We start from the raw sequence: 26508 nt of genomic DNA, 5'->3' as shown, positions 1-26508 counted from the left end.
GCAAATGGGGAAAGGTATAGAAGGATCAACAACAAAGAAAACAGACACTGCTTTTGCACATAAGACACTTTCCGAACCAATAAGTGATTTATGATTTGTTAAAAAAAAATGTTTAACTAATCAAGATATATAAAATTAATGTAGTAACAATCTAGTTTACCATTAGGAAAAAGTGAAAAAAAATGTATATACATTTAAAATTCAGTCAGCAGTCAGAGAAAAATAGAGAACTGTAGCAATATGTTGTAAGCTCAGTCTCTGGAAGATGTTAGGAATGCCACAATTATAACATGTGGTAGTAGTGGAAAATAACTACACCATAGGGTAATTTAAATCAGATCTAGTTGTAAAAGATGAATATAATATAGCGTTCTAAGTCAAACTTCTTTGGGTTTTGACAATGAAAGTGTGTCTTGATTTTTATGCTTTACATTGAATGAAAGACTATTTACAGTTACGGCATTTTGATACTTTACTATCTGAAATATATCTGTTTTACTTCAGTTATCATAAGTCAATTATATCGTATTCCAAGTGACAGTATGGAAATTTCAACACAAAAATAAATTAAATAAAATTACTCTCAAATCTCTTTCATTTAATTAAAAACATCACCATCGCAAATACAATTTCTGTGACAAAACAGTGACAAAAGACAAAGAAGTTCCATTTAAAACGCACGTGCTCAGCACACACACACACACACACACACACACACACACTTTATTGTTTTCGTCCTCTAACCCTATTGTACAGCGCTACGGAATATGTTGGTGTGTTATAATAATAATTCTGGATTTATCTGTGAAACAAAATAATTGTATTTAATTGTAGTTGTTCTGAAGCTGACTGTAAAGTATTGTGATGATCCCTTAAGTGGAGCCTTTTTATATATAAAAATATATATAAAATGATGATGAAAATAAACAGAATACATATTCTTTGTTTTTGATCCAACTGGAACAATTGCTTGAAGAACCTTCTTTTCGAATCGCGCATCCACCGCTGATAGAACATCCAGCCGGCAATGCTTAAGAGGGTGCAATGAAGATCTTTTTGCTGCTTTACATATTTCCTGTGCAGAGACTTGAGCTTTTTCTTCCCATGAGGTGACCATGTCCCTCATAGAGTGGGCTTTTAACCTTACAGGTGACTTATTTCCTGCTGTTCTATATGCTTTGCAAATAGCTGCCTTGATCCATCTGTATATCGAGGTCACAGATGCTGCATTATCCTCCCTGGATCCGTCAAAAAGCACAAACAACATTGAGGTCTTCCTTACACTGTCAGTCCTATGTATATAGGTTGTTATGGCTCGAACCACATCTAGATTGTGCCACTGACATTCCTAATCATGAGTTTCGAAGGAATTGAGGAAACAAACTGGATGTCTAGTCAACAATGCTGGATGAATCCACAGCTTTCTACCAACAAACTTGTTAAGGCTGTAAATCATGTCCATCTGGGCCAGTACAGGGCTATCACCAGCACTCAGGCCCGGTCTCTCGATCATGTCCATCACCCGGTGCAGAAGAGGGAATGGGGGAAAACAATTACCGAGGTGGAAATCCCAAGATTGAGGCTAGGGCTTCTGGGTCGTGCCATGTTGACACACATCTGTACTTTTTTGTTGACTGCCGACGCCATCAGATCGACATTTGGTTGACCCCCTTTTCTGTATTAATTGATTGAACATTTCCTACTTCCCGTCTCATTCTTCTGGATGTATGAAATAACTGCTGAAATAGCTGGCTCCATAATTTTTGTTTCCTGAAATGTAAGCTGTGGAGATACATGGAACCCGCTTTCTCCTCCCAGTTCAGGATTCTGGAGGCTATGAGAACTACTTTGAGAACTCAGAGGGTAATGAACTATACAAAGCATATTAATCCGGTGCTCCAAAAAAAAAAAAAATGTAAAAAAGGTGCATCACTGGAGGCGCTATAGAACAGATAAATAGATCTAAATGAGGTCTTCACCTGTGTCTCAAGATAGGAGTGCAGGCCATTGAATATGAGTGTATACATATAAAGCAATGTCTCTATAGAAATAGATATAATGTGGCTTAACTAACAACTGGCTGATCTTGTTCAGCACAAGACTGTTGTAATTTGCTACTCACGGACAACATGTAAGTCTCTGGCAGCTTCCAAGAATCCAAAACCTTGCGTCAGCACGAAAACTTTGCTCAGAGGATCCCAGTGGCCAAAAGCCACAGCAGTTGCAGGGAAGGGGATCGCCGTCCGGTCATCCGTCACTCCCAAGTTCCTTGTTTCTCCTTTCCAGTTTATATATGCAACTGCTGTAATGTTGTTAGACAGAACTCTTAATAAAGAACGCCTAAGTATGGTCTGAAGGCCTTGAATGCATAGAATATGGCTCAAACCTCCAATACATTGATTGAAAGGGTTCTTTCTTCATTTTATCAGAGCTCTTGGATTACTTTATCCTGACAAATCACACCATATTCTATGTGACTCGCATCAGTCTTTAGTACTGTGAAGATTGGAGGAATCAAAGACTTGATTGAGGTCAACCACAGCAAACTGTGCCTTGTGCTTGGTAATAACAGGATTATGAAATTTGGACTGGCATTTCGTTGTCCCCTGTGTCACGGATGCTCACTACAACCTGGACTAGACCGTGGGGCTGAGGTGGGGCTGTATATAACTGCCGCCTTACAACCACAGGGCCAGGTCCGGATAGCAGAGTCAAGCAGGTATAGCCGGGTCAGGGTAGGAGAGTGTCGGTAGGTCCTGGTACTTGCTGTGGTCCGGAGTTGGAGAGAGCAGAATAGTTGCAGTCCATTAGCCGAGGTCGAGGAGCGAGTGGGGATCCAATACTAGCCGAGGTCGAGGAGTAGTGAAGAGTCAGGTCCAGGTACAGAAAGGGGTCACAACGGTAAACAGGCAAGGTCAGGATAAAAGCAAGAACTCAGCCTGCAGTGAACACAGTGCATAAACAAAGGTTTATGCTTAGCAACAAGCAGAGGGCTGAATGGGTATAAATAGGAAGAAGAGCCAATGGAAGGAAAGCAGAGGGGAGTGGTTAGATGTAGGAGGAGAGCTGATAGTAGGACGTTACCTGAGCTTCAAGTGTAGCCCAGCTGAGGGTAATCCATGAATTGCAGGCAGAGCAGTGTTTGAACAGGATGCCTGTTGCAGTGAGATGAGCGCGCTGCCGGGGAGTACCTGCATGTCCCCTGATGTTTGGCGTGACATGCTGGGGAGAAATGGAGCAAGCGCGACCCAGGTGGTCCGGTTATGCTGCCTGTTGCAGCTGCGCGCGTCTTCGGAATGCTGGCGTGACGCGTCAAGGAAGTGTGGCCCGGCACGACCCGGACACCCTGTAACTGAGAAAATATATCTGCAGTGGCTTGAGATGAAACGTAGCCCAAGGAACCACGTCTGGAACTGAATTGAGAAGTTCAATTAGGTGCATAAACTTTTGAGAGCTTTCTGGAAAGCTGAACTTCCAACATAATTCTGTGCACCTTGGAGTTTGGTAGTGAAATAAGCCTTTCTTGTGTCTAACACGACCCCTAAAAATTGGAAGGACTTCAATCAGAAAAAAAGTGTTTGTTCTTTTTTAAGTTGATGATCCACTTGCAGTCTTCCAACACTTTGTGCACTATACTTATTCCAACATGGCAACTCATACAAGTATAGGACTATGAAAACGTCTTTCTGCCTTGGAAATGCTTCCACCACTGCCATGACCATTGTGATGTTCTGGGTGATCTGGCCAGTCCAAAAGGAACTGCGGTAAACTGGTAGTGCCAGCCATCCAGACAAAATCTCTGGAAGTTGCAGTGCGATGCCGGGTTCCCTGAAATGACCTGGTAACCTTAGGAACTCTAAGAAATACCCCTGGGATAAAATCTGTTGAACCCAGGAATCTGTCATTGTCTGGACCCAGCAATCCCACTAATCTGCCACCGACCCGCATTGCCTTCTGGACCGGATTCCAATGCCCTTTGGGGACTTTTTATTGTTGATAGTCATCGACTGGTAGGTTGTCTGGGGGTGATTAGGATCCGAGGATTGTTGCTGGTGTGAATCCCAATTCTGATTCCTTGTTTTATAGGCTCTTGCCTCCTGGAAACTTTGTTTTGGAGGCCTGACAAATGGTGAAAATCTTAATATTCTTGGGCAGAAAGTGACCTTTTCCACCCATCATACTGGAGATGATGATGATATTATCTGGTAATTCGCCAAGGAAATAAACACCCTCATAAGGTAAAACAATCAGCCTCTTTTTGAGGCATCCACTGCCCAAGACTTGAGCCATATAGCTTTCCTTGCTGCAAGATGAATAATATCCATTGTAGAGTTGAACAAAAAAAATATGTTGAATCTTTTAGATTTGAGAAGTCCTTCAGTAACTTCTGCCTAGGTGTTCCAGCTTCAATTCTATTCTACAGATTGGTTATCCCAGATCATGATGGTCCTAAAAATACAGGCCATTGCTTTTCCATGTTTCAGTGCCGTTCCAATTGAATAGTATTGTCTGGGATTTTTAAAAGATGATCCATCTTCTAGGTTAATTGCTGTGTTCCCCACTATCTTGGTGATTGCTGCGTCTAATTTTGGCAGTATTCCACACCCACTGCAATCTTCCTTATTGAAGAAAAAAAAATGTCTTAGTCGTTGCTGTTCTTTTATCCAACGATGCCCATTCTGTCTTCACAGAACTATGCCTTGACAGAACTATGAACCGGGTATATTTCCCTTCAACCTCCTCGCCCCCAAAAAGGCCTTGTCCAGGACTCCCAGCTACACTCTGGTGTCTTCAATGTTTTCCTCATATACCTAATAAGTTTGTCTATGGTGTCTATTCTGAAAGGATCCCTTGTCCGCTTGGGTCTTGTCTTCTTTGGATGAAGAACATTCCCCAAGCTCTGAAAAACGTTCCTGCTCTGAGTAATTGACAAAGCTGTCAGCTTTTAGATCCATTGCAGTCTGATCTGGACCTTTTTAAAAAAAAAACAAGGACTGCACCTTATCGAAGGACTACATGAGTGAAGTCTTCAATCAATCAATTAAATAATTTAATTGAGCAGAATTTTCAGTCATCTTTTTAATGCAGTCTGCACAAACCTCTTCGGTTAAGTGGCTTGTAACTTAACATCACATTCTGTGCAGCATTTAGGTTTAGACTGCTTTCCTAGGTTTCACAACCTGAGCTTCCTGCTGAGGTGGCTCAGTTTTCTGGTCACCTGTAACAGCAGAAGGATTGGACATGCTACTGAACAATCTATCACTATCCACTAGGGCAGTACTTCCCAACGCCAGTCCTCAAGTACCCCTAACAGCTTAGGTTATAAGGATATCCCTGCTTGAGCACAAGTGGTTCAGTCATAAGGATTGCGCCATCTGTGCTAATGTGAGGATATTCTTAAAACTTGGTCTGTTAGGGGTACTTGAGGACTGGAGTTGGGAAACATTTCACTATGGAACAAGAAAACTAGGGAAAGATACTCCACTAAATACTTGTCATTCAGCTTCATCCTAGGTGGGAACACTTCGGAAATGCTCCGGAAAATAAGTATCAGCGCTAAGAGAGCTCAATAATGATGTCAGCCATGCTGGAAACAGACACACCCTGCAGTGATGTCACCATGCTCTACTGAAAGCCCACTTAAATGCAGCAACATGTGGTTCCGCCACCATGATGGACCCCATGGAAGGACGCCATTCAGCACCGAGAATAGGATCAAAGCGTATGGCTCCTACTAGATGAAAGAAGCGGCTAGAAAGCAGCAAGTCTTGACGTAAGGTAAGAGAGGAACGAGTGAATCCCCCGCTCTAATCAGGGCAGCATAACAGCGGCCTCCCTGAAGGAAATGTCCAAAAATAAAACAGCAGAAAATCTGCAGATGTCCATCCCTCAGCTAAGGGATGACAATAATAACTGACCAGGAATGGGTAATGCTCCCTTTTATAGTGGTCTCCATTCATGTCCTACATCGGCTGGATGGAGGAATTAAATCATTAGTGTCAGAGGACTTAAAATAAGATATAGTCCATGGCCCTCTGAAGTAAAAAGGAGTTGTGCAGGAGCACACAGATTGTGGGATGTGCCTGTGATGTACAATTTTAATTTAGTATAGTGCCAATAATGTATTTTTATGTAGAATTGTCATCATCTAAAAGAAAAATATATCAAAAATCATGTGGTTTGTTTGTAGCCTGAAGCTATTCAATTACTATATCAAATACCACAATTTTAAATCTGGTTACGGAATTATTGTTTCGCTTCAGGAAAATGCCTTCAGACTTTATTTTAATTAATGCCCCTTCTAACAACTTAAAGTTATAGAAAATGTTAGCATAAATCCCTTAAATGTGCAATAAATGGTTTTAAAAATTTGTTCTGCTGACAGTTTTCCGACGATTAAATTTTGTGTTACCAATCTAATCACTAGTTTAATAATGGAGAGATGTTTCTCAGGCTTAAAATTGAATAGAAAGGACCCAACAATTTTAGTTGGGATATAACATACTATTTAAATAGTGAGGGCAAAGCAGTTTTCATGCCCAATTCATTTTTCTAATGTCATCTAAAGAATGCACAGCGCACTTTTCTTGCAACAAAATGAATGGAAAGGGAATTATTTCATATGTTTTATTAGATTGGGAGCTAAAGACTCAAAGTATCAATAGCAGCTACCAAATATTAAATCTGTAAGTCTCATAAATGCTCTCCATATAGAGGCTGTATATTGTTATAGTGGTAGTTAAGATAAGAAACCACCACCGCAAAAAAGAAAAGACATGAATAAAAAGAGGAAGCAGAGTGGAGGGTGGTCGTTTTGAAAAACTAACTCCGCACTACAAAGATCCTACTATATTCTAAATGCATTATATTTGTGTTCAGTATCATGATGAGGGAATACAGGAGATGGATAGACATAGATAGGCATGTATTAGGCTGCGGCCATGGTCGGGAGACGGCGCGGAGGCGCGATCACAATGTCCTAAGGCAATGATCGCAGACATAGACCGCGTGTGCGACAGCGCAAGGAATCAGTTGCATTTTATTCCACGGCACGACGGCCAGGTCACGTGTTCGGTTCGCCCAATGAGGGCCACAGCCATCCCCCGACACGCCCCCCCCCCGTCGCGTTTACCCTTGCCACAGATCGCTGGAGCAAAAAAGCGGGAGAAGTCACTTGCAAGGACGCGAGCGCACGGTCACCATGGCCGCAGCTTTAGACTGGTGCTGAACTACACCTTTCTATATTCTCAGGGTGACATCAGTACTAAACAGGAAGACAATAAGATATTTAGGTCTGGGTGGTTACATTTCAGAAATGGTGGATATTTCCTTATTAGGTTTATTTTAAACCAAATAAATAAAATACATGTACATACCATGAGGTAGGAGGTGCAAAGGGAGTGGATGTAGAAGGAATCTGTCTGTGTTCAGAAGCTGGACTACTATTGGCAGGTGAGTTTATGCTGAAGCGCACCTATGCAATAAAAGGGGATACAACATTTTCAGTGCAAATAATTAATTTGATAAGAGCAGTGTATGAGCCATAGCACCACAGTGTTGGACAAAACAATTGCACAGAGAAGAGTGAACATGCAAACAACCAGACGGAAAAAAATATTGTAATAAAGGTATTCGTGATCCCCTTATCAATGATAATAAAGGGCCCAATAGAGAAAGGTGGAGAGTAAAGCTCAGAATGGTGAAAAATATCTGTTTAACATTTGAATGGTTAGTCCATAATGTTTTTCAATAAATAACAGTAAAAGAAATTAATGTATGCAATTAAGTACATATGATATACAACATGTGGAAAGCTACCTGTGAACCCCACGATATCTCTTGCTCCTCTTGCTCTTCTTTCTCCTTCGCACCTCCCTCTTTTCTTCCACAATTCATGCAAAATAGGGCATTTTAAACTGAATTGTCCACATTTTATTTTAACTAAAGTTCTAGCAATTTTTCCCCTCCTCAGGTTTTCAAGCTTGCTTTTGAAGTTCATTTAATCTAACCATAGGCAAAGCTAAACATGGGAAAGTTTGAACATCTCTATTCAAACCATTGTTTCCCTGACAGCATTTTATATTTCCTGCAAATGTAAAGTGGTATAGTGAGGTCACACAGCATTTTCCACATGTTGCGATTTAAGCAATGTGTACAGTGATCTTTAGCTCGACTCCCAAGTGATGAAAATGGAAACATGAGAAAATGCCTGCCTGGGGGCCGAGTCTTGAAGCAACAGAGCCTTTGGATAGTGCACTCATTCGTGAAGCAGGAGTACAACTCTTTGAATAGTAATCAGAAATTAGAGCAGAGACAACCGGCTGAGACATTGTAGAGACAAAATAGGGGTCATTATTAATTTGAAACGGAGGCTAAAAAAGAAAAAGAAAATGCAATACATTTAATTCTTTACATTTAAAGTTACTGTATGCAAAACAAAAATTATCAAAATATTTACATTAAAACACACACAATCCAAACATATTATGTAGCAAGGAACATTGGATTTCTCTAATTCCATTTTTATTTAAAACAAGCTTTGAAGGACTTCCAGACAAGATGAAGTGAAGGAAACAGCACGATATATCATTTAGGGGTAGATATGTTAGGAATGTGAGCACACAGCGCCACAGGCGGAGCTCATGGCTCTCTCTTTACACTGCTCAGACCCTTCCGCTACAACCACGTGTAGCCATGTATAAAAATGGTATACAGCTCTTTCTCATGCTGGCAGTAAACCTGGTAAGTATGCAGGGTTGCCAGCAACAATCATGGAGGTTTGCCCTCACACCCTGGTGAGGTGTCATATGTATACAAGGGGAGTGGTAACATGCTCTGTGTCCACTGTTAGTGACACAAGAGGTGTGGCTGTTTTCTGAGTCTATATAAGACACTGCACTGCCAAAAGTTAGTGTGTTAGCCTAAGGGCAAGTGTTAAGTCTGGGTTCAAGTTCAAGGAGTGTCTGCAGCAGTTCAAGGCTGTCAGATCTGGGACCAGTTGCTTACCCACTGTGATCAGGGACATGACACAGATGGTGATCTCCCTTAGGGGAGAGGTGATCCAACTCTTTTGAGAGAGAGGAGGAACTTCTGAGAGGGATGCACTCCACCAAAATGAGCGGCTAGGATGACCGCTATGAGGGGCAGTCTGCCTGAATATGCAATAAAGATGCCTGGTTTCACAAGATCCTTGCTGTGTGAGAGTGGAGTTATTACACGAAGGAGGCACCCAGAAGGAGGTCCCCATCAGACACTTCTCCCTGGAGCTGCAGAGATCCTGATGGGGTGGAGGCGCTGCATCGTATGTGAGTAAGACTCAGATCACACTACCTCAGATGCCTGTCGTGCTGATATCCCCATACCAACCAAGCGGGAGACTCAGGAGTCCTGTAAGCCAGCAGGTGCACCACACGACATACAGACATGTAATGGGGCCAGTAGACCACAGGGGCCAATGTGAGATTGGGTGGGGGCCCGTAAAACCGTTACACATGCAAGCCCCCTTCAGCTGCATCACTTACCCCTCGGCATGGTGAGACGCTCCATGAGGTACTTCCTCCACACTCTATGCCGCAGCCGTCGGTGTGGAATCACCGCTCCACGCACATGCGCGCACCCCACATTGCTTCCTCTCATGCGCACGTCAGACTTACAGTGCACACACAACAGCCTCTGAACTTATCCCTGCTCAGGCTCTGCCCCCAAACACCGCACGATTACAATCTGGCTCTTGCGGAGTGTCACCTGGGCTCTAAGAACAGCAGCCAATGCGCTGAAGCTCCCTGGGCTCCTCCAGGCACGCCCCCTCTCCTGGTTGGCTGTTCCAGCTTTATATACCCTCTCTGTCCTGTGCTTCCTCGCTCGTCATAGTTTTTGAATGGCTGATTCACAGTGCTTGTTCTTTGATTCTCTCGGTTTTGACGCGGCTTGGCAGACTTCCCCCTTTGGCTCTCGACTTCGGATTGTTCCTGTTTACGTACCTTCTGGCTCCCTTTGACCACGGCTCTCACCTCAATCCTTCCATACTTCTCCTACCCCTGATCTGGGCAACGGCAACGACCATTCTTCTGGAAAAAACGGTACAGGCAAGTATTCACGCAATACTCCCCATCTGGCCTGGCACCATCTAATACCACAACCCGGACACGTCCCTCGCTCTGTCGGTGTGTGTATTGTTGGAAGGGTCAAAAGGAGCCATTTTCTCTCTTAACGGACCACAAAAATTTACTGTATATTGAAGGAGCACGTCGCCTCGGTCCTCGACAAGCTCGCTGGGCACTCTTCTTCTCTCGCTTCAACTATCACCTATCCTACATATCCTACGAAGAACGTGAAGGCAGATGCGTTGTCCAGACAATACTCCTCGAAAGAAGGCCTGAGGCATCTTTGGAACCCATCCTACCTCCCGAAAGAATTTTGGCTTCTTCCACCTTCAAATCGCTAGACAAGATCAAAAGGGACCAGCCTTAGATCCCTTCAAACACGGCAATCACCTCAAACAGGCTCTTCGCCTCGCCCAGATTAATTCCAGAGGTCCTAGATTGGGGACACTCTTCTAAACCCGCAGGTCACCCGGGCTTCAGAAGGACATTATACTTAATTCGTCGGAACTTTTGGTGGCCCAGTATGTCTAAAGACATTGCGGAATACACTCGTGCTTGTCCTGTATGCGCCCAGAACAAGACACATCCACAGAGACCTAAGGGACTTCTCCTCCCATTGCCAGTGCCTACTCGTCCATGGTCCCATATCTCCATGGATTTCATAGTCTATCCCCCTAGGTCTAGGCGCTTCAACACCATTTTAGTTGTCTTAGACAGGTTTTCGAAGATGGCCCACTTCATCCCCCTCAAGGGACTGCCCTCCTCTCCCGCCCTAGCAGACATTTTCTCAGAGCATATCTTTAGGATCCATGGCATTCCGTCTTCCATTGTCTCTGACAGAGGATCCCAGTTAGTTTCCAAGTTCTGGAGGACCTTCACTAAAAGACTGGGAATTGTCTCTTCCTTCTCCTCTATACCACCCCCAGTCCAATGGATAGACAGAGAGAACTAACCAGTCGCTGGAAAAATACCTCAGATGTTTCATCTCCGATTCCCAGGACGATTGGTCACAACTCCTCCCGTGGGCAGAGTACGCGGTCAATTCGGCCCGAAGCAAATCAATTATGGGGTTCACCCTCCCTGCCTACCTATTTCCAATGTTGCTTCTGGGGAACCGGCGGTAGACGAACGGATTTCCACTCTCCAAGATATTTGGTCCAAGGTACAATCGTCTCTCCACAAGGCCGCCGATACTGCTAGACTTCAGGCCAATCGCCACGTCGACCGGCACCCAACTACAAGACGGGATTTAGTATGGCTCTCTTCAAGAAACAACCGCTTGAGAGTTCCTTCCCCTAAATTGGCTCCTAGGTTTTTGGGTCCCTTTCCCGTTGTGGAGCAGATTCACCCAGTGGCGTTTCGCCTTAAACTACCACCCTCCATGAGGATCCCAGACGTTTTTCATGCCTCGCTATTAAAACCCCACAATGCCAATCGTTTCTTTTCTAAACAGACCAACAAGCCAGATCCAGTCACCGTACTCAATAACGAGGTACAAGCCTTACTGGACTCCCGCATCTCCAGGGGGCAGCTTCAGTTTTTGGTCCACTGGAGGGGTTTCGGACCCGAGGAGAGGTCTTGGGTTCCACTCAAAGACATCCATGCGCCCAGCCTCCTGAATACTTTTAGGAGGAAATTTCCGGAGAAGTCGTTCTTGGATCGTCCTGAGGCCGATCCTGAAGAGGGGGGTACTGTTAGGAATGTTAGCACACAGCGCCACAGGCGGAGCTCACAGCTCTCTCCTTAAACTGCTCAGACCCTTCCGCTACAACCACGCAAGCCCCCTTCAGCTGCATCACTTACCCCTCGGCATGGTGGGACGCTCCACGAGTTACTTCCTTCACGCTCTACGCCGCAGCCGTCGGCGCGGAATCACCACTCCGCGCGTACCCCACGTTGCTTCCTCTTATGCGCACGTCGGACTTACAGTGCACACACAACAGCCCCTGAACTTATCCCTGCTCAGGCTCCGCCCCAAACACCACACAGTTACAATCTGGCTCTTGCTGAGTGTCACCTGGGCTCTAAGAACTGCAGCCAATGTGCAGAAGCTCCCTGGGCTCCTCCAGGCACGCCCTCGCTCCTGGTTGGCTGTTCCAGCTTTATATACCCTCTCTGTCCTGTGCTTCCTCTCTGTCCTGTGTCTTCACTCGTCATAGTTTTTGTATGGGTGATTCACAGTGCTTGTTCTTTGATTCTCTCGGTTTTGACGCGGCTTGGCAGACTTCCCCCTTTGGCTCTCGACTTCGGATTGTTCCTGTTTACGTACCTTCTGGCTCCCTTCGACCACGGCTCTCACCTCGATCCTTCCATACTTCTCCATGCCTGATCTCGGCAATGGCAATGACCATTCTTCTGGAAAAACTGGTACCGGCAAGTATTCACGCAATACTCCCCATCTGGCCTGGCACCATCTAATACCACAACCCGGACACATCCCTCACTCTGTCGGTGTGCGTATTCATACCTGCCACCTCAGTTCTAGGGACAGGTCTGGTCTGCGGGCTACTCCGGCGTAACAAGATACTATATACTCCAAAGCAGTGATTGGTCCTGTTTTTGGCTGAAAACCCCCAATTAAAGTCAATGGGAATTTTCAGCCAAAAACGTCCCAAATTGGAATCATATATGTATGCCTCCAATGCTATTATGTCAGCAGCACAGTACAAATATGGCTGTATATTGAAATATTTCCTTATGTAACGGATATTCTGACCTGGCCTGACCCACCCAATCTCACATTGGCCCCTGTGGTCTAACCAGTCCCCATTACATGGTCGTGTCTGGTGGTGCACCTGTTGGCAACAGGACTCCTGAGTCTCCCGCATGATGGTGTTTGGGGATTGTCAACCCAGACAGGCAGCTGAGGTAGTGTGTGCGAGTCCTACCTATATCCAGTGCATCGCCTCCACCTCATCAGGATCCCTACGTCCGCATGGGGATGGTTCTGATGAGAAACTCCTCTGTGGTGCCTTCCTCTGCAGAGTAATTCCAGACTCATACATGAGGGTATCTTTTATCAAGGACATCTTTATTGGCATGGTGGTATGGGCAAGCTGCCCCTCACAGCTAGCAGCTCAGCCGCTCATCTCTCTACTGCCCTCCATTAGAAAGGTTCCTTCTCCTCTAATAGAGTTGCTCTCCACCTCTCCTCTCAAAGAGATTCGCCAGCTTCTCTGTCTCTGCTCAGAGCTGCACAGACTCACAGCTCTTGCATCAGACCACTGCAACACTGTTGCAGACCTCCACGTGCCTCTTACTGAACAGAGACAGCACAACAACAGGAACTCAACTGCTTTAGGAAGTGCTGTGCCTTATCTAGACTCAGAAAGCAGCCACACCTCTTGTGTCACTAGCAGTGGACACAGAGCATGTTACCACTCCCCTTGTATACATATGACACCTCACCAGGGTGTGAGGGCAAACCTCCATGATTGCTACTGGCAACCCTGCATACTTACCAGGATTACTGCCAGTATGAAAGAGATATGTACACCAATTTTACACATGGCTACACTTATGAACTATTTTTTAACGACTTGTGCCTTATTTAGTGATCTTCTCACTGCAGTGCACACCATGAGTTATAACCACACCTCTTTTGGACAGATTAAATATTTACCTCTCTTATTGTTATCTTTAATTTCTTTTTAACACTCCATTATTGGGCTTTGAGAGCACTCTTGAAGAGGTACAATTCAGTTATGCAAGGAGCAAAAGGTGTGATGTTTTGCTTCCCATGTCCCAGACATTTACCATGTTTTTGCCTCAGTTGAGAACTCTGGAGCCACATTTCTAATATTTCTAATACTTTGAATTGACACACAGTTACATAGTAGATGAGGTCGAAAAAAGACGTACGTCCATCAAGTTCAACCTATGCTAAAATTAGACAACAGATACTTTATCCTATATCTATACTTATTGATCCAGAGAAAGGCAAACAAAAAACCCCGGTGACATATCATCCAATGATATCTCATAAGGGGAAAAATGAATTCCTTCCCGACGCCAAGATTTGGCAATCAGATTACTCCCTGGATCAACATCCTTCCCATGTTAACTTATTTGGTATATCCCTGTGTAGCCCCGGGTTTATTTTGCACTCACTGACCCCCCTCCGTGAGTGCCAAGTGGTAGTGGGTGCCGCCGGAGGCAGCGACGGAACTGCCGGCACTTCGCGAGGGTGGGGGCCAGTGCAGGGAGCGCTCGGCATCCCAGGAGCTCCGGTGGCGTACCCGGCTAGCGGGGGCCGCCATGAAGTGTTGCACGAGCGTGCGCGGGATCGCGCATGCGCAGCAGATACACTAGAACCAGGGAGAAGTCGCGCGAGGGTAGGGAAGCAGAGGAAAAGGTTGCGGCGGCCCTTAGGTGTTCGCGCATGCGCAGCGCAAGTGCGCACGCGGCCCCAATGCCCAGACAGGTCCCACCGGACTACAATTCCCATAGGGCCTAGCGAGGCAGGCACCAGGTGCCTGATAGTGGCCAATGAGGGCCAAGGATTCCCTGGAGGAGATATAGATACATTTTGCGGGCTTTGGTGCAGGCAGTTGAAGCTGGGAGCAGGAAGGGGAAGGAAGGGTGTAGGGAGCAAGTGGCTCCTACACCAGGTAAGGTAGTTCCCCAGATCCCAGGCAGGCGCCAATCCCCACCATGGTAGGGGGTAGGTACTCAGGGAGGGTCCCTAGGTTAGGGACTCTGCCCTTAGGTGTGTGAGGGTGCAGGCTTGTCAGTGTCACGGCTGGTAGTGATGTGAGCATTGACAAGTAGGCACAGTGTGAGCAGCGTGTGTTGTGTGTTGTTGCTGCAGGTTGACTGTGTGTGTGCAGTGTGTTTGCTGCAGGCGCTGTTAGTATTAGCTAGAGTCAGGACTGGGAAGAGTTAGGGGAGCGGAGCAGGATATTAACCCCTTAGGTCCCAGATAGGTCCTCACTCCCCAGTTTGTGGTGCTACAGGGACAGGCCCTAGGTTAGGGACTTGTCACGTTAGTGCCAGTGATAGATAGGGACACAGCGGACGATGCGCTTCCTGAAAGGAGACTTGGGCTGTGCCCAGAGAGAAAGACTATCTTCAGGGTGGGATCGCCCCTGGCAGTCCTCGTGCAAAGAACCAGCTTGGGATCAGACGGAATCACCGAGCAACAGATCCTTTGCGAAGCCGTTGCTGATCCGAGTACTGGAGTGCTCGGCAGGTACTTTACATCCACAAGTGCACCAACGGGCCCTTAGCTTAATAGTGACTGCGCAGTCACCCATATCCTCTCTCTGCAAGATGCGGGACATTGGGTGGGGATCCTATGGACACTGGGTGGGATCACTCGGTGTTGGGGGAAGCGTTCGGTGAGACGCCTTGGTTATTAGTGTCTCCTCTGTAGAGGGACACCTGTTATTCTATTGTTGATATATGTGTGTATGTTCGTAAGTAAAAGGTATTGGTTATCATAAGGTGTTGTATGTTTCTTGCCCAGGGGAATCTCACATCACGGGGATCCTGGGTAAGTGGAGGCGCTGCGCTAAGGAAATGTGTGTTACCCCAGGCTCCCAGCTAGCGGAGGCTCAGATCTCCTGGAGCCGCAGGTGTTGTACAGCGACCAGTAGTTCCTTTGGGAGGGTTCAGAAAAAGGGCTACACCTGTATACCATTCCTTTCTAAAAAGATGTCCAACTTTTTTTTTTAACAAATCTATTGTATCTGCCATCACAGTCTCCATGAATAATGAATTCCACATTTTAACTGCCCTTACTGTAAATACCCCTTTCCTTTGTTGCTGGTAACACCCAAGACTTTTTTCCCCAAATTGTTATTATTTGCTCGGTGATGAGAACATTGTTAAAATTTAAACAAAAAAAAACAGACAAGCACAGCTTGTACTAGAGCTGGACTCTGAGACCGGAGTAACTACCGCACAGACCTTAGCTGGGACCGGCTGAAGGCTTTCTTAACGGTTCATGTGCTCGTGCGACTCCATACCCGTCGGTGTCTTCTCACATGTAAGTGAGTGATATTATCTTTTTTACTATTGTAATACAGTTTTTCTTATACATGCTGTGCCTGTCTTATTTTTTGTTTTTGTTTTTACCTCAAAGTATTCCAAAATACAGTAATATGATATGGGCCAGTTTAAAACATGACAAAAAGGTTGAGCATATCATAAATCCTATAATAAATATATTTTACAAATATAAATAAACTTATTCTGGCATTAAGCTTTGGTAATTAACCATATACTCTTCATTGTACTCTGTTGTAAAGAATGTGTGACCAATCGTAATTTGTATACCTGGAACCATGATCATAATTTTTTTTTAAATAACCCAAGAAGAATTAAGTAAATGACAAACCATTTAGCACAACATTACAGTGGTGTTGGTTAGCAAAGCCATTATAGGCACCAGGTCATAAATACTGTGCAATTGATGTTATCAACTCAAGAATAACTTCCAATTAATCATCTTTTTCTGATTACAATTCAGTAGTGAAAACATATTTAATTTATCATATGATCTGTGAGTATTTTTAATAAATGAAACCGTATTTAAGATCAAATCTCTAACAAAACTCACATTTTTAAAGAGATCATAGATACTACATTTTCCTCTTCACTCAACTAAAATCAATACCATTCGAGTGGCTTTTCTCACAGGAAAGAAATGCCCAATTTAAGGAGCAAAAGTGTTATTGTAGACGCAAATTATAATTCAGTAGATCACTGAAAAGGTTAAAAGCAGCTAGGGAATAAACATTGCGATAGCAAATGATAATAAACCTCTTTCTGCACTTTCCATCACTGATACAGCAGATGGTCTACAAACAAGTCAAGTGCCAGTTACAATGTAGTTCTCTCCACATGCTTTCCAATACACTCTCCATAGTCCACAGCTAAGTCTTTTACGGTCTTATTTTTCATAGAACCTGTGGGATACATTTTCAGCTTTAGAACACCTGCCCATATCATCTTAAGATTTTTTTTTTGCACTGAATATTACCATCAGATTTAGTTTACCACCATCTGTTACACACCTCAGAAACTCCACAAAATATGTCTACAGCTCATAGGGGAATCATTTGTAAGCAAGTATTCCCTTACTTGGATTACTTTAAAAAGAATTACAACATTACCTTAACACGTGCCAAAAAATCTGTCTAAATCATCTAATTTGTGAAGAGCCTAGATGGTATATGTCTAATCAAGTCAATGATGGGCACAAAACATAGCTGATAAAAAGAACATCAAAATATTGTAGATACAATACTTTTCTAGACTAAATATGATGCAGACAGATTAAAGGAAAAATGCATGCACACACAAAAACGCTTGTGTATGTACATACTGTATATATTATTTATTGTAATAAAACATAATTTAACATTTTAATCATTATTACCAAAACACACAAACATCTCTTACACCTTACATTATTTCCTATAGTGAATCTGTCTCTAGTATATATTTTAAATTCTGTAGACAACAGCATGCAGGTATAATTTTACCAACTAGGCATTTAAGAGGACTGGTGTCATGCAATTCTATATAGCAAACAGAACATGATGTAGTAACGCTAAATAATAAAACACACCAACATTTTATGCTAAAAACAAAACAAAAAAGTATACAGTGTTTCAAAGTATATACAACAATTTCCCTTTTGGGGGCTTGATGCTTTTCCCCTTTGTCTCACAATGTGTTGCCGTCTGCTACATAAACCGTTACATTTTACGTTCACATCCATCCTTTAAGATATCATGCATCCGGAAAATGAGGTGCACTAGCTCAATCAAATAATACACAAAGGGACAGATAACACAAAAGGCATAGAAATCAAATTCTGATAAGAAAATTCTGCAGAATTTTGCATTTGGAGAATATGACTGTATGATTGATACTTGAAACTCTTGAACAAGAGAGAACAAAAGCAGTTTCAGTTCTTTTATCTTCATAAAGAATTACATGGCTATTTAGAAAGTGATATTCTTACCTGGCTATTATGCATGACTCCAAGATTTGGAGCGGCGCTGACTGATTTAACTGAAACAGGCATTTCATATGTGTGAGTCCCTTGCAAAGAGCCAATTTTGTTTTCATTCAGTTGCTTATTTAGCCAGGAAATGACTGGGGAATGAAAAAAAAAAATATTAACTGTACGCGATTCGCAATAGCATTACAAATTTGAGAATCTGTCGGACAAAAACTATCCATTAATAATATCTCAACATGAACATTTCCTCTTACGTTGTCATGTATATTGACATTATATTTATCTCCAGAACTAATACAAACGGAAACTAAAAATACAAAAATAGGAATAATAACATTCAATAACAAGAAACTGAGAAGGGAGCGGTGCCAGATGTGAAAATATACCTTCAAACAAAGGGTTTTGTATTCGACTAGTCAAAGTTTTGGATCAAAAGTAAAACCTATTCAATCATATCAATTGGACTACGAATTAGATTCAGACCTGTGTTCTTCAACCCGATCTCCAAAGGGGCATATCAGAGAAAATTTTGTTAGGGCCCCAAGCTTATTGCCATGTCATTTTAGATTCACTTAAAGACTTATAAATAATTGCAAAATGGTACAATGTAATAATTGTAACAGATGTACCATATATATTTACATTATCTTATCTTGCAAGTGAATCAAAGAAGATAGAAATAAAGGCGATGCACAGCCGAAAACAATTATGAAGGCCTAGAGTGCAAAACGTTGTAATAATAATCAATTTATTAAGCAGAACACAACCAACGAAAGTAGAGCAAGAAGGTAGCTAACGAGTTTTGCACCTGTGTTTGTCCTTTATCAAAGATAAATCGCCAATGCAGGCCCTTTAAAAAAGCTTCAGTTGAAGCCGAAACGTTGAGCTATTAAAATCCACTTTTTGTCATTGGAGGGTCTGTCCTTTTTTGAGATACATACACACACACAAACGTATTTCATTGCCAACTCACATTTACGCAAGTGTCAGCATTTTTAAATACATATTACACATTCACTGACAAGCCACTTTTTCTTAGTTTATAAGAACACAAGAGGGGATGCTGTGATGAAACACTATGTTCAAGATCAATTAAGCAGCTCGATGGATTGTAAATACCAAGGCAAAATGTCACCGCAAAGATGTACAGTTAGATTCACAAGTTCCACAAGAAAAACTACTGGAAGGCAGAATAAGAAAGAAAATGTATGCTTGTTTCAGTTTCCTATTAAGTGAACTGTCCCTATTAAGAATACATTTTAATTTATAGTCCTTTCTGATCATGTTTGCAGGATATAAAGGTCCATTAATTTCAAAAGTACCACAAACATGCAGAATAGTCGCTCACAAAGCAGAAAGCTTGTGTTATGGTAAGGTAAAAAGCTAATTCACGAAAAATGTACCTGGACAAAACATCTTGCCTCATTTAACTGTAAATAATGCCATACTAAAACAGGTTTTCAACGCTTACCATTCTCATTAGTTTTCAACAGTTGCTTGCTTTCTTCCAATTTTTGAGCAGTGCTATCAAGCTGTTCTTGTAACTTTAACACCTAGGGAATATATTAATCAAAACTTTTGTGAATAATTAAAAAATAAAGGAACAAGCTTTAAGGGCCACATATATGCCCTGTACGTATATGTGTAGATATATGTTTCTGTACCATGTCAGCCGAACGGAATAATCAAAAACTAATAGATGATACCGTTCCATGTCTAACAAAATGCTTTTATTTGTGCGAGCTTTCGAGATACACTGATCCCTTCTTCCGGCGGTGTTACAATTGATAAAGCACGTAACATTTTTTACTTAAAAACAGTGCATCCAGGAATGTATCCGACTGAAGCCTACTCCTGTGCAGTATGCGATTTATGACTTAAGGTGTTAAATGGTCCCTGAATGTTAGTGATGTGTGAATGTATGTGAATATGTGTGCGTGAATATAAATTTATGAAGCGCCCACAGTGTATACATTGCTTTACAAAAGGTGTGTGGGGGAGTGTATAGCAATGGTGTGGGTAGGTGTAGAAATGTATGGGGATATTACTATTAATGTGTGTAGATACTATGTGGTCACTATTGGTATATAGGGATAGAATTACAGTATACATATGTATGTGTAAGAGACGGCTATCTGTGCATTCATATAGTGCAGTATGTATAGACATGGCCTTTAACATTCCTGGGAAGAGAGTTCTCTTGTGTCAGGGTAGTGACTCATTAAGCTGCAGTCTCGGTTTAGGCCACAAAGTGTCCTGAACAGTTGCATAAATTTGTATTCATGCAACCGTCTCTCTTTCGGTATTCTAAGATTACCTTTGAGTATGGCCAACCACAGATCGTTCATCTTATGGCCAGAGTCAGAGAAATGTTCGCCGACAGGACTGTCTCTTGTTCCACGTGTGATGCTGTGGCGATGCAGATTAATTATCTTGTTTAGCCCCTGTCCCGTCTCACCTATGTTGTAGCAGCCCCCTGGGTATTTCATGCACATGATGAGGTACAGGACATTGCTGGAGGAACAGGTGAATCTTCCTCTGATTTTGTACTCCAGATTCCTGTGTGGTATTTGTATTGTGCCCGCTGTGTGGAGCATTGCACAGGTTTTGCCTCCTGGCATGGTCTTGTTCCGCGTTGAATACTTTATTCCTCACCATCATTTTCTTGAGATTAAGAGGTTGTCTGTATGATAATAAGGGTGTTTCAGTGAAGACCTGTTGCAGTCTTGTATCTTCCTGGAGAATGGGTTGTAGTTCCCTGGCGATCTTGCGTAGGGTTTCTAGGTGTGGGCTATATGTGACCACAAAAAGTACCCTGTCGCTTGTCTCTTTCTGTCTGTATTCAAGGAGATCACTGCTTGGTATTGTGGTGGCTTTGTGGATTTAATTAGGGTCTAATTAGCAACAAGGAAAAGAAACTCCAGACACTGAGGCTGAGAATGAGATACTCTGCAGCAGCCAGCACAACCACAAAAAATACAAACAGGGACAATCACGAAAAGCAAGACTGCCCTGTTAACATCTCAGACTACACACCAAATCAAACAAACTCCTCAGTATTATCAAACGGTATCACATTCTTCCCTAACAAGCCCATGGACAAGATTGAGCTATGCAGTGACCAGGAAGAGTTCTTCGGAAGACTGCGTCTTAAAGTGTTCTTCCATGACAGACACGACCAAGAGAGCGCCAACCCTGCAGAAGGAGGGCCACTGCACATGAGCAGGAAGAAGCAAAAAGCAAAAATCCAACTGGATCCCACAAACTAGGCACAACCCCAAACTGGACCTGTACAGCGAAAGATTTAGACACAGCCAAATCCACCATCATGGACAAAGTAAGGAAACAAACATATAATCTGACACTGATCTGACACTGATTAAGAGGAGAGCCATAGAATATTTAAAAACCAACCACAACATAACAATTCAACCTGCGGACAAGGGAGGAGCAGTGGTAATAATGAAAACCACAGACTACCTGCGGGAAGCGCACAGACAACTCTCTGATGCAAAGAATTTCACCAAAATGCAGGAGGAGTCAACAAAAAAAATACATGAGAGAACTCAACAGGATCATAAAAACACTCCCAATCCACACAATATATTCTGGACCTGATACCAGCTAACCTAAAACCTGGCACATTCTACATGCTCCCTAAAATTCACAAAGAGGGTAACCCTGAGAGCCCCATTATCTCTATATCTGGCACACTGTCTGCGAATATTTCTGGCTGGTGGAAGCCATTCTAAAACCAATTGTCAGGAACACACCCAGCTATATCCAGGACACCACCGACATGCTAAACAAACTTAGTGCCATTGGCCCCCTCCCAAAAGGAACACTACCAGCAACCATGGATGAAGAATCCCTTTACACAAACATCCCAGTAGATACTTTCTAGGACCGCAGGAGTCACTCACAGAGACAGTGACTAAATGCATCAAATTTATTCTTACCCATTACAACTTCACATTTGGAAATTACACATACCTCAGACAACCCGGACCGCTATAGGCACTCGTATGGCGCACAGTATGCCAATCTGTTCTGCGCAAAACAGGAAACTGACTTTCTTTCCACCTGTCACTTGAAACCCTTTACATACTTTTGGTACATCGATGACATCTTCCTGATATGGACCTCTGGTGAACAGGACCTCCTACAGTTCCATGAAAACTTCAATACGTTCCACCCGACCATCAACCTCAAACTCACCCATTCCCCGGACAAAGTATATTTCCTAGACACCACCATTACTATAAGAACAACCAACTACAGACTTCTATATACTGCAAACCTACAGACAGAGTGAACCCAGGTAATTTGAATCGGCGCTAAGATCCCCACAAATAACAAGTGCAAATTACAACAAACAGATAAATATATAATGATGTGTAACCCAAAAAAATACTTCTCAACCTTCCAAGGAATATGCAAGGATTCCCTACAGAAGCAGTTTTGATTCGCCTTCAACCGGATGTCGTCACCCGTTTACCGGAAGTGACGTCAGACGCCATCCATCGGCGGTGAGGTTGGAGTTGCGGGAGGACGGGATCAGTATTTCAACTGTCTCACGAAACCCTTATGTGTACAAGTCATTGTACTTATTGTAAGTACATTTCCTATTTCTTTTCCATGTGATATAAAGTGTCTTTGCGATCTATACCATTGGTCCGTTTTTATATTTCATATACACCCCATTCCATCTGGATTTGAGCAAATTACATCTGCAAGAAGTTTGTTCTGAAGTTTCCCTGAGCCAGAATCTATTTCCCTGCGTGAGATATAACTCCACCAACACTGACTGAGTCAGACCACTGCCAGTTTATATTACACTTGTTGTAAGTAGGAATTTCTACAGAGCCAAGACATCTACTAAGCTCCAATTGTATTGATATACTGCACCATTACTGTTTTTATTTTCTTTATTTTTATGGTGTGTTCCTGAATTCATCGCTCCCTTCCCACCCCGAATCAAAACCTACAGACAGAGCCAGCTATTTGAGGGACAACAGCTTCCACCCTACACACACTAAGCATGCAACCATCTACAGTGAAGACATACAATACAACCGGATATGCTCCAAGACAGCAGACAGAGGCCAGCGGATAACAGCCTTGAGATTGAATTTCAGAAACCATGGTTATAACCATAGAATTGTAGACCAGCAAATCCACCAGAATACCAAGAATTGATCTCCTTGAATACAGACAGAAAGAGACAAGCAACCTTTGGTGGTCACATATAACCCACACCTAGAAACCCTACGCAAGATCGCCAGGGAACTACAACTCATTCTCCAGGAAGATACAAGACTGCAACAGGTCTTCACTGAAACACCCTTATTATACAGACAACGTCATATTCTCAAGAAAATTATGGTGAGGAGTAATGTATTCAATAGTACAAATGAATGCGGGACAAGACCATGCCAGGATGCAAGATGCAAAACTTGCACAATGCTCCACGCAGCGGGCACAATACAAAAACCACACAGGAACCTGGAGTACAAAATCAGAGGAAGGTTCACCTGTTCCTCCAGCAATGTCATGTACTCATCATGTGCATGAAATGCCCAGTGTGCTGCTACTACATAGATGAGACAGGACAGGGGCTAAACAAGTGAATGAATCTGCAATGCCACAGCATCACACACGGAACAAGAGACAGTCCTGCCGGCGAACATTTCTCTGACTCTGGCCATAAGATGAACGATCCAAAGGTGACCATACTCAAAAGTAATCTTAGAACACCGAAAGCGAGACAATTGCATGAATACAAATTTATGCAACTGTTTGAGACACTTAGCGGTGGCCGAAACCGAGACTGCAGCTTAATGAGTCACTACCCTGACAAAAGAGAATTCTCTTCCCAGGAATGTTAAAGGCCATGGCTATACATACTGCACTATATGAATGCACAGATAGCCGTCTCTTATACATACATATGTATACTGTAATTCTATACCTATATACCAATAGTGACCACACAGTATCTACACACATTAATAGTAATGCAACACCCCCTTAAATTTCTACACCTACCCACACCATTGCTATACACTCCCACACACACACCTTTTGTAAGGCGCTATATACTGTGGGTGCTTTATAAATGTATATTTACACCCATACATTTACACACACACAAAGAAACACACACTCTTACATCACTAACATTCAGGGACTATTTAACACCTTAAGTCATAAAATCGCATACTGCACAGGGGGAGGGATAGGCTTCAGTCAGATACATTCCAGGATGCACTGTTTTTAAGTAAAAACATTTCTTGCTTTATCCATTGTAACACCGCTGAAAGAGATCAGTGGATCTCGAAAGCTCCTACAAAAAAAAGCATTTCGTTAGCCAAAGAACAGTATTGTCTAATCATTTTTGATTATTAAGCTTGGCTAACACGGTGCAGAAACATACTACGCACATACATATAATATACACATATCTATATATCGGTCTAAGACTGGCTCCCGATTTAAAAACATTCCAAGGTTTTTTTTTTTGTAAATTATTATAATATTCAATGCTTTATTGCAAACACACACACACACACACACACACACACACACACACACACACACACACACACACACACACACACCTCCCCCCTGCACCTATAATTTTACCATACCATGCAGGACTCGAACCCATGACGCTTCATTCACTAGTAACAATTCTCTAGCTGCTACATCATAGGACTGGTGTGATGTCATTGACTCTATAAACAAACTTAACTTCTACTGCACAGTACTGCCTTTCAGATGCTGCAGATGCCGGGTAAATTCTCGCACGGCGGCCATTTGACGATCCTGGTTATAACTCGGTCTTATTATGTGGACCCCGAGCAATGCGTTATAACGGGGTACACACACCAATACCAGTCTACTATAGAATAAAAGTTCATATGAACTCTGATCCCTACAAAATGTGTTTCAAACATCCTATTATATACTTGCTGATTAAGTATTGTGAACCATATATTCTATAGTCAATAAGTAGACAGTAAATATAGATTTTGCCAACTTTTAACAATGAAAAAGCACATGTTAAGGATGGCACCACAATTAAGAAGTTGTTTTGAAAGTTTTCTGGAATTGAGCAAGACGTGTATAGTGGCATATTGCTCAAGAATGTTATATTAATTACTACAAACAGTCATAAACTGAAAGTCACCCTCTGTAGTATCTATTATAGGTATGGTTCATTCACAGCTTAACAAACAGTTTCCCGAGTAAGATAAACACAAATACAAATGAAATGTATTAAGCTACTGCGGCGTACTCCCAAAATTCTCTCAAAGCAACCATGCATAAGGTATGTTTGTCAAACTTGAAATACAATTGTTTCATGCATCACATTGTTGAACAATTAAATACTGTCTAATTTCTGAAAATGTTCTTTTATTTGAAGTTTAAAGTTTGATAATGCACTTCATTTACACTGAAATAATATTAATTACCTCTTCCTCTTTGATCTTCAGAGCATGCTTTACAGTGTTTAGCTCCAGTTTCTCTTTCTGTAATGTTTGGTCTTTGTCACCTAAAAGTCTTTCTTGCTGCATTGTCACTGCATTTTTAAGTTTTATTTTCTCCATTAATTTTTTCATATCTGTCTGCAGCTTTTTGATGATCTCATTAGCCTATTAAAACATTGCAAGAGGTGTTTACATTAGGAATATGGCAAATTGTGTAGGATAGCATAATATATCATATAACACACATCACTTACTTTTATAAGCTCCTCTGAAAGAGATTTCACAGTTGTTTCAAGTTTTCCAGTTTGCAACTGTTTTTGCTCAAGAGATTCTTCTAGCTTTTTCTAAAAAATGCAATTACATAAAATAATGTTTTCACGTCAGCAGATGCAAAAAAGATGGAGTATTAAATTGGTAATTTACCTGGTCATAAATTCTACATTCAATGTTAAAATTCTGGACTATAACATATGCACTATTTACAGTAGATAGTTCAATTGCAAATTAATATTTATTATTTCCCACTTGCAATACCATTTATTTCCACAGGGATAACAAATTAGGTACACGTCATCAATTAATACGAACCTTGTGTTCCTGTGCACTTTCACAAGAATCAACTGTTCTGATAATTACTTGCTCCTTGTCTTTCACTTCCTGTTCAAGAACAGCAGTCCGTGTCTTAAGCTGGTTTATGAGTTTCTCTTTCTCATGACATTCAGAATCCAGGGTTGCATTCTCTCTGCGGAGGGAAGTTACCTCTTGTTTCGTCCTGTGGTACTCCTGCAAAAATCAAAACAATTACAAACATAGAATTAGGAAGCCCACTCAGTACATTTTTAAAAAGGCCATGTGCTGCCAAAGGAGTTTAGCGCTCACTGAAGATGTGCAAAATTGTCCAAATTCGCGTCGCCTGTGTTTTACTCGAACTTTTAAA

The 26508-nt window shown here is 42.4% G+C and overlaps 1 protein-coding gene across 2 annotated transcripts in view; it reads right to left on the bottom strand.

Annotated features, from left to right (window-relative positions):
- Positions 1-26508, bottom strand: part of LOC142494900 (spindle assembly abnormal protein 6 homolog) — a 138447-nt gene that overhangs the window by 4977 nt on the left and 106962 nt on the right. For both annotated transcript variants that reach the window (XM_075599574.1, XM_075599564.1), the window contains exons 9-14: positions 26160-26354; positions 25826-25915; positions 25557-25736; positions 19550-19631; positions 18079-18212; positions 7377-7474 (exon numbers count right to left, since the gene is read on the bottom strand). In XM_075599574.1, coding sequence (XP_075455689.1) covers positions 7377-7474; positions 18079-18212; positions 19550-19631; positions 25557-25736; positions 25826-25915; positions 26160-26354 — 779 coding nt within the window. The remainder of the gene's footprint in view (positions 1-7376; positions 7475-18078; positions 18213-19549; positions 19632-25556; positions 25737-25825; positions 25916-26159; positions 26355-26508) is intronic.

This window comes from Ascaphus truei, chromosome 1 (assembly GCF_040206685.1).
Source record: "Ascaphus truei isolate aAscTru1 chromosome 1, aAscTru1.hap1, whole genome shotgun sequence".
Lineage (NCBI taxonomy): Eukaryota > Metazoa > Chordata > Amphibia > Anura > Ascaphidae > Ascaphus > Ascaphus truei.
Note: the sequence above shows the minus strand (reverse complement) of the source record. Positions and strands in the feature narration are given on the sequence as shown.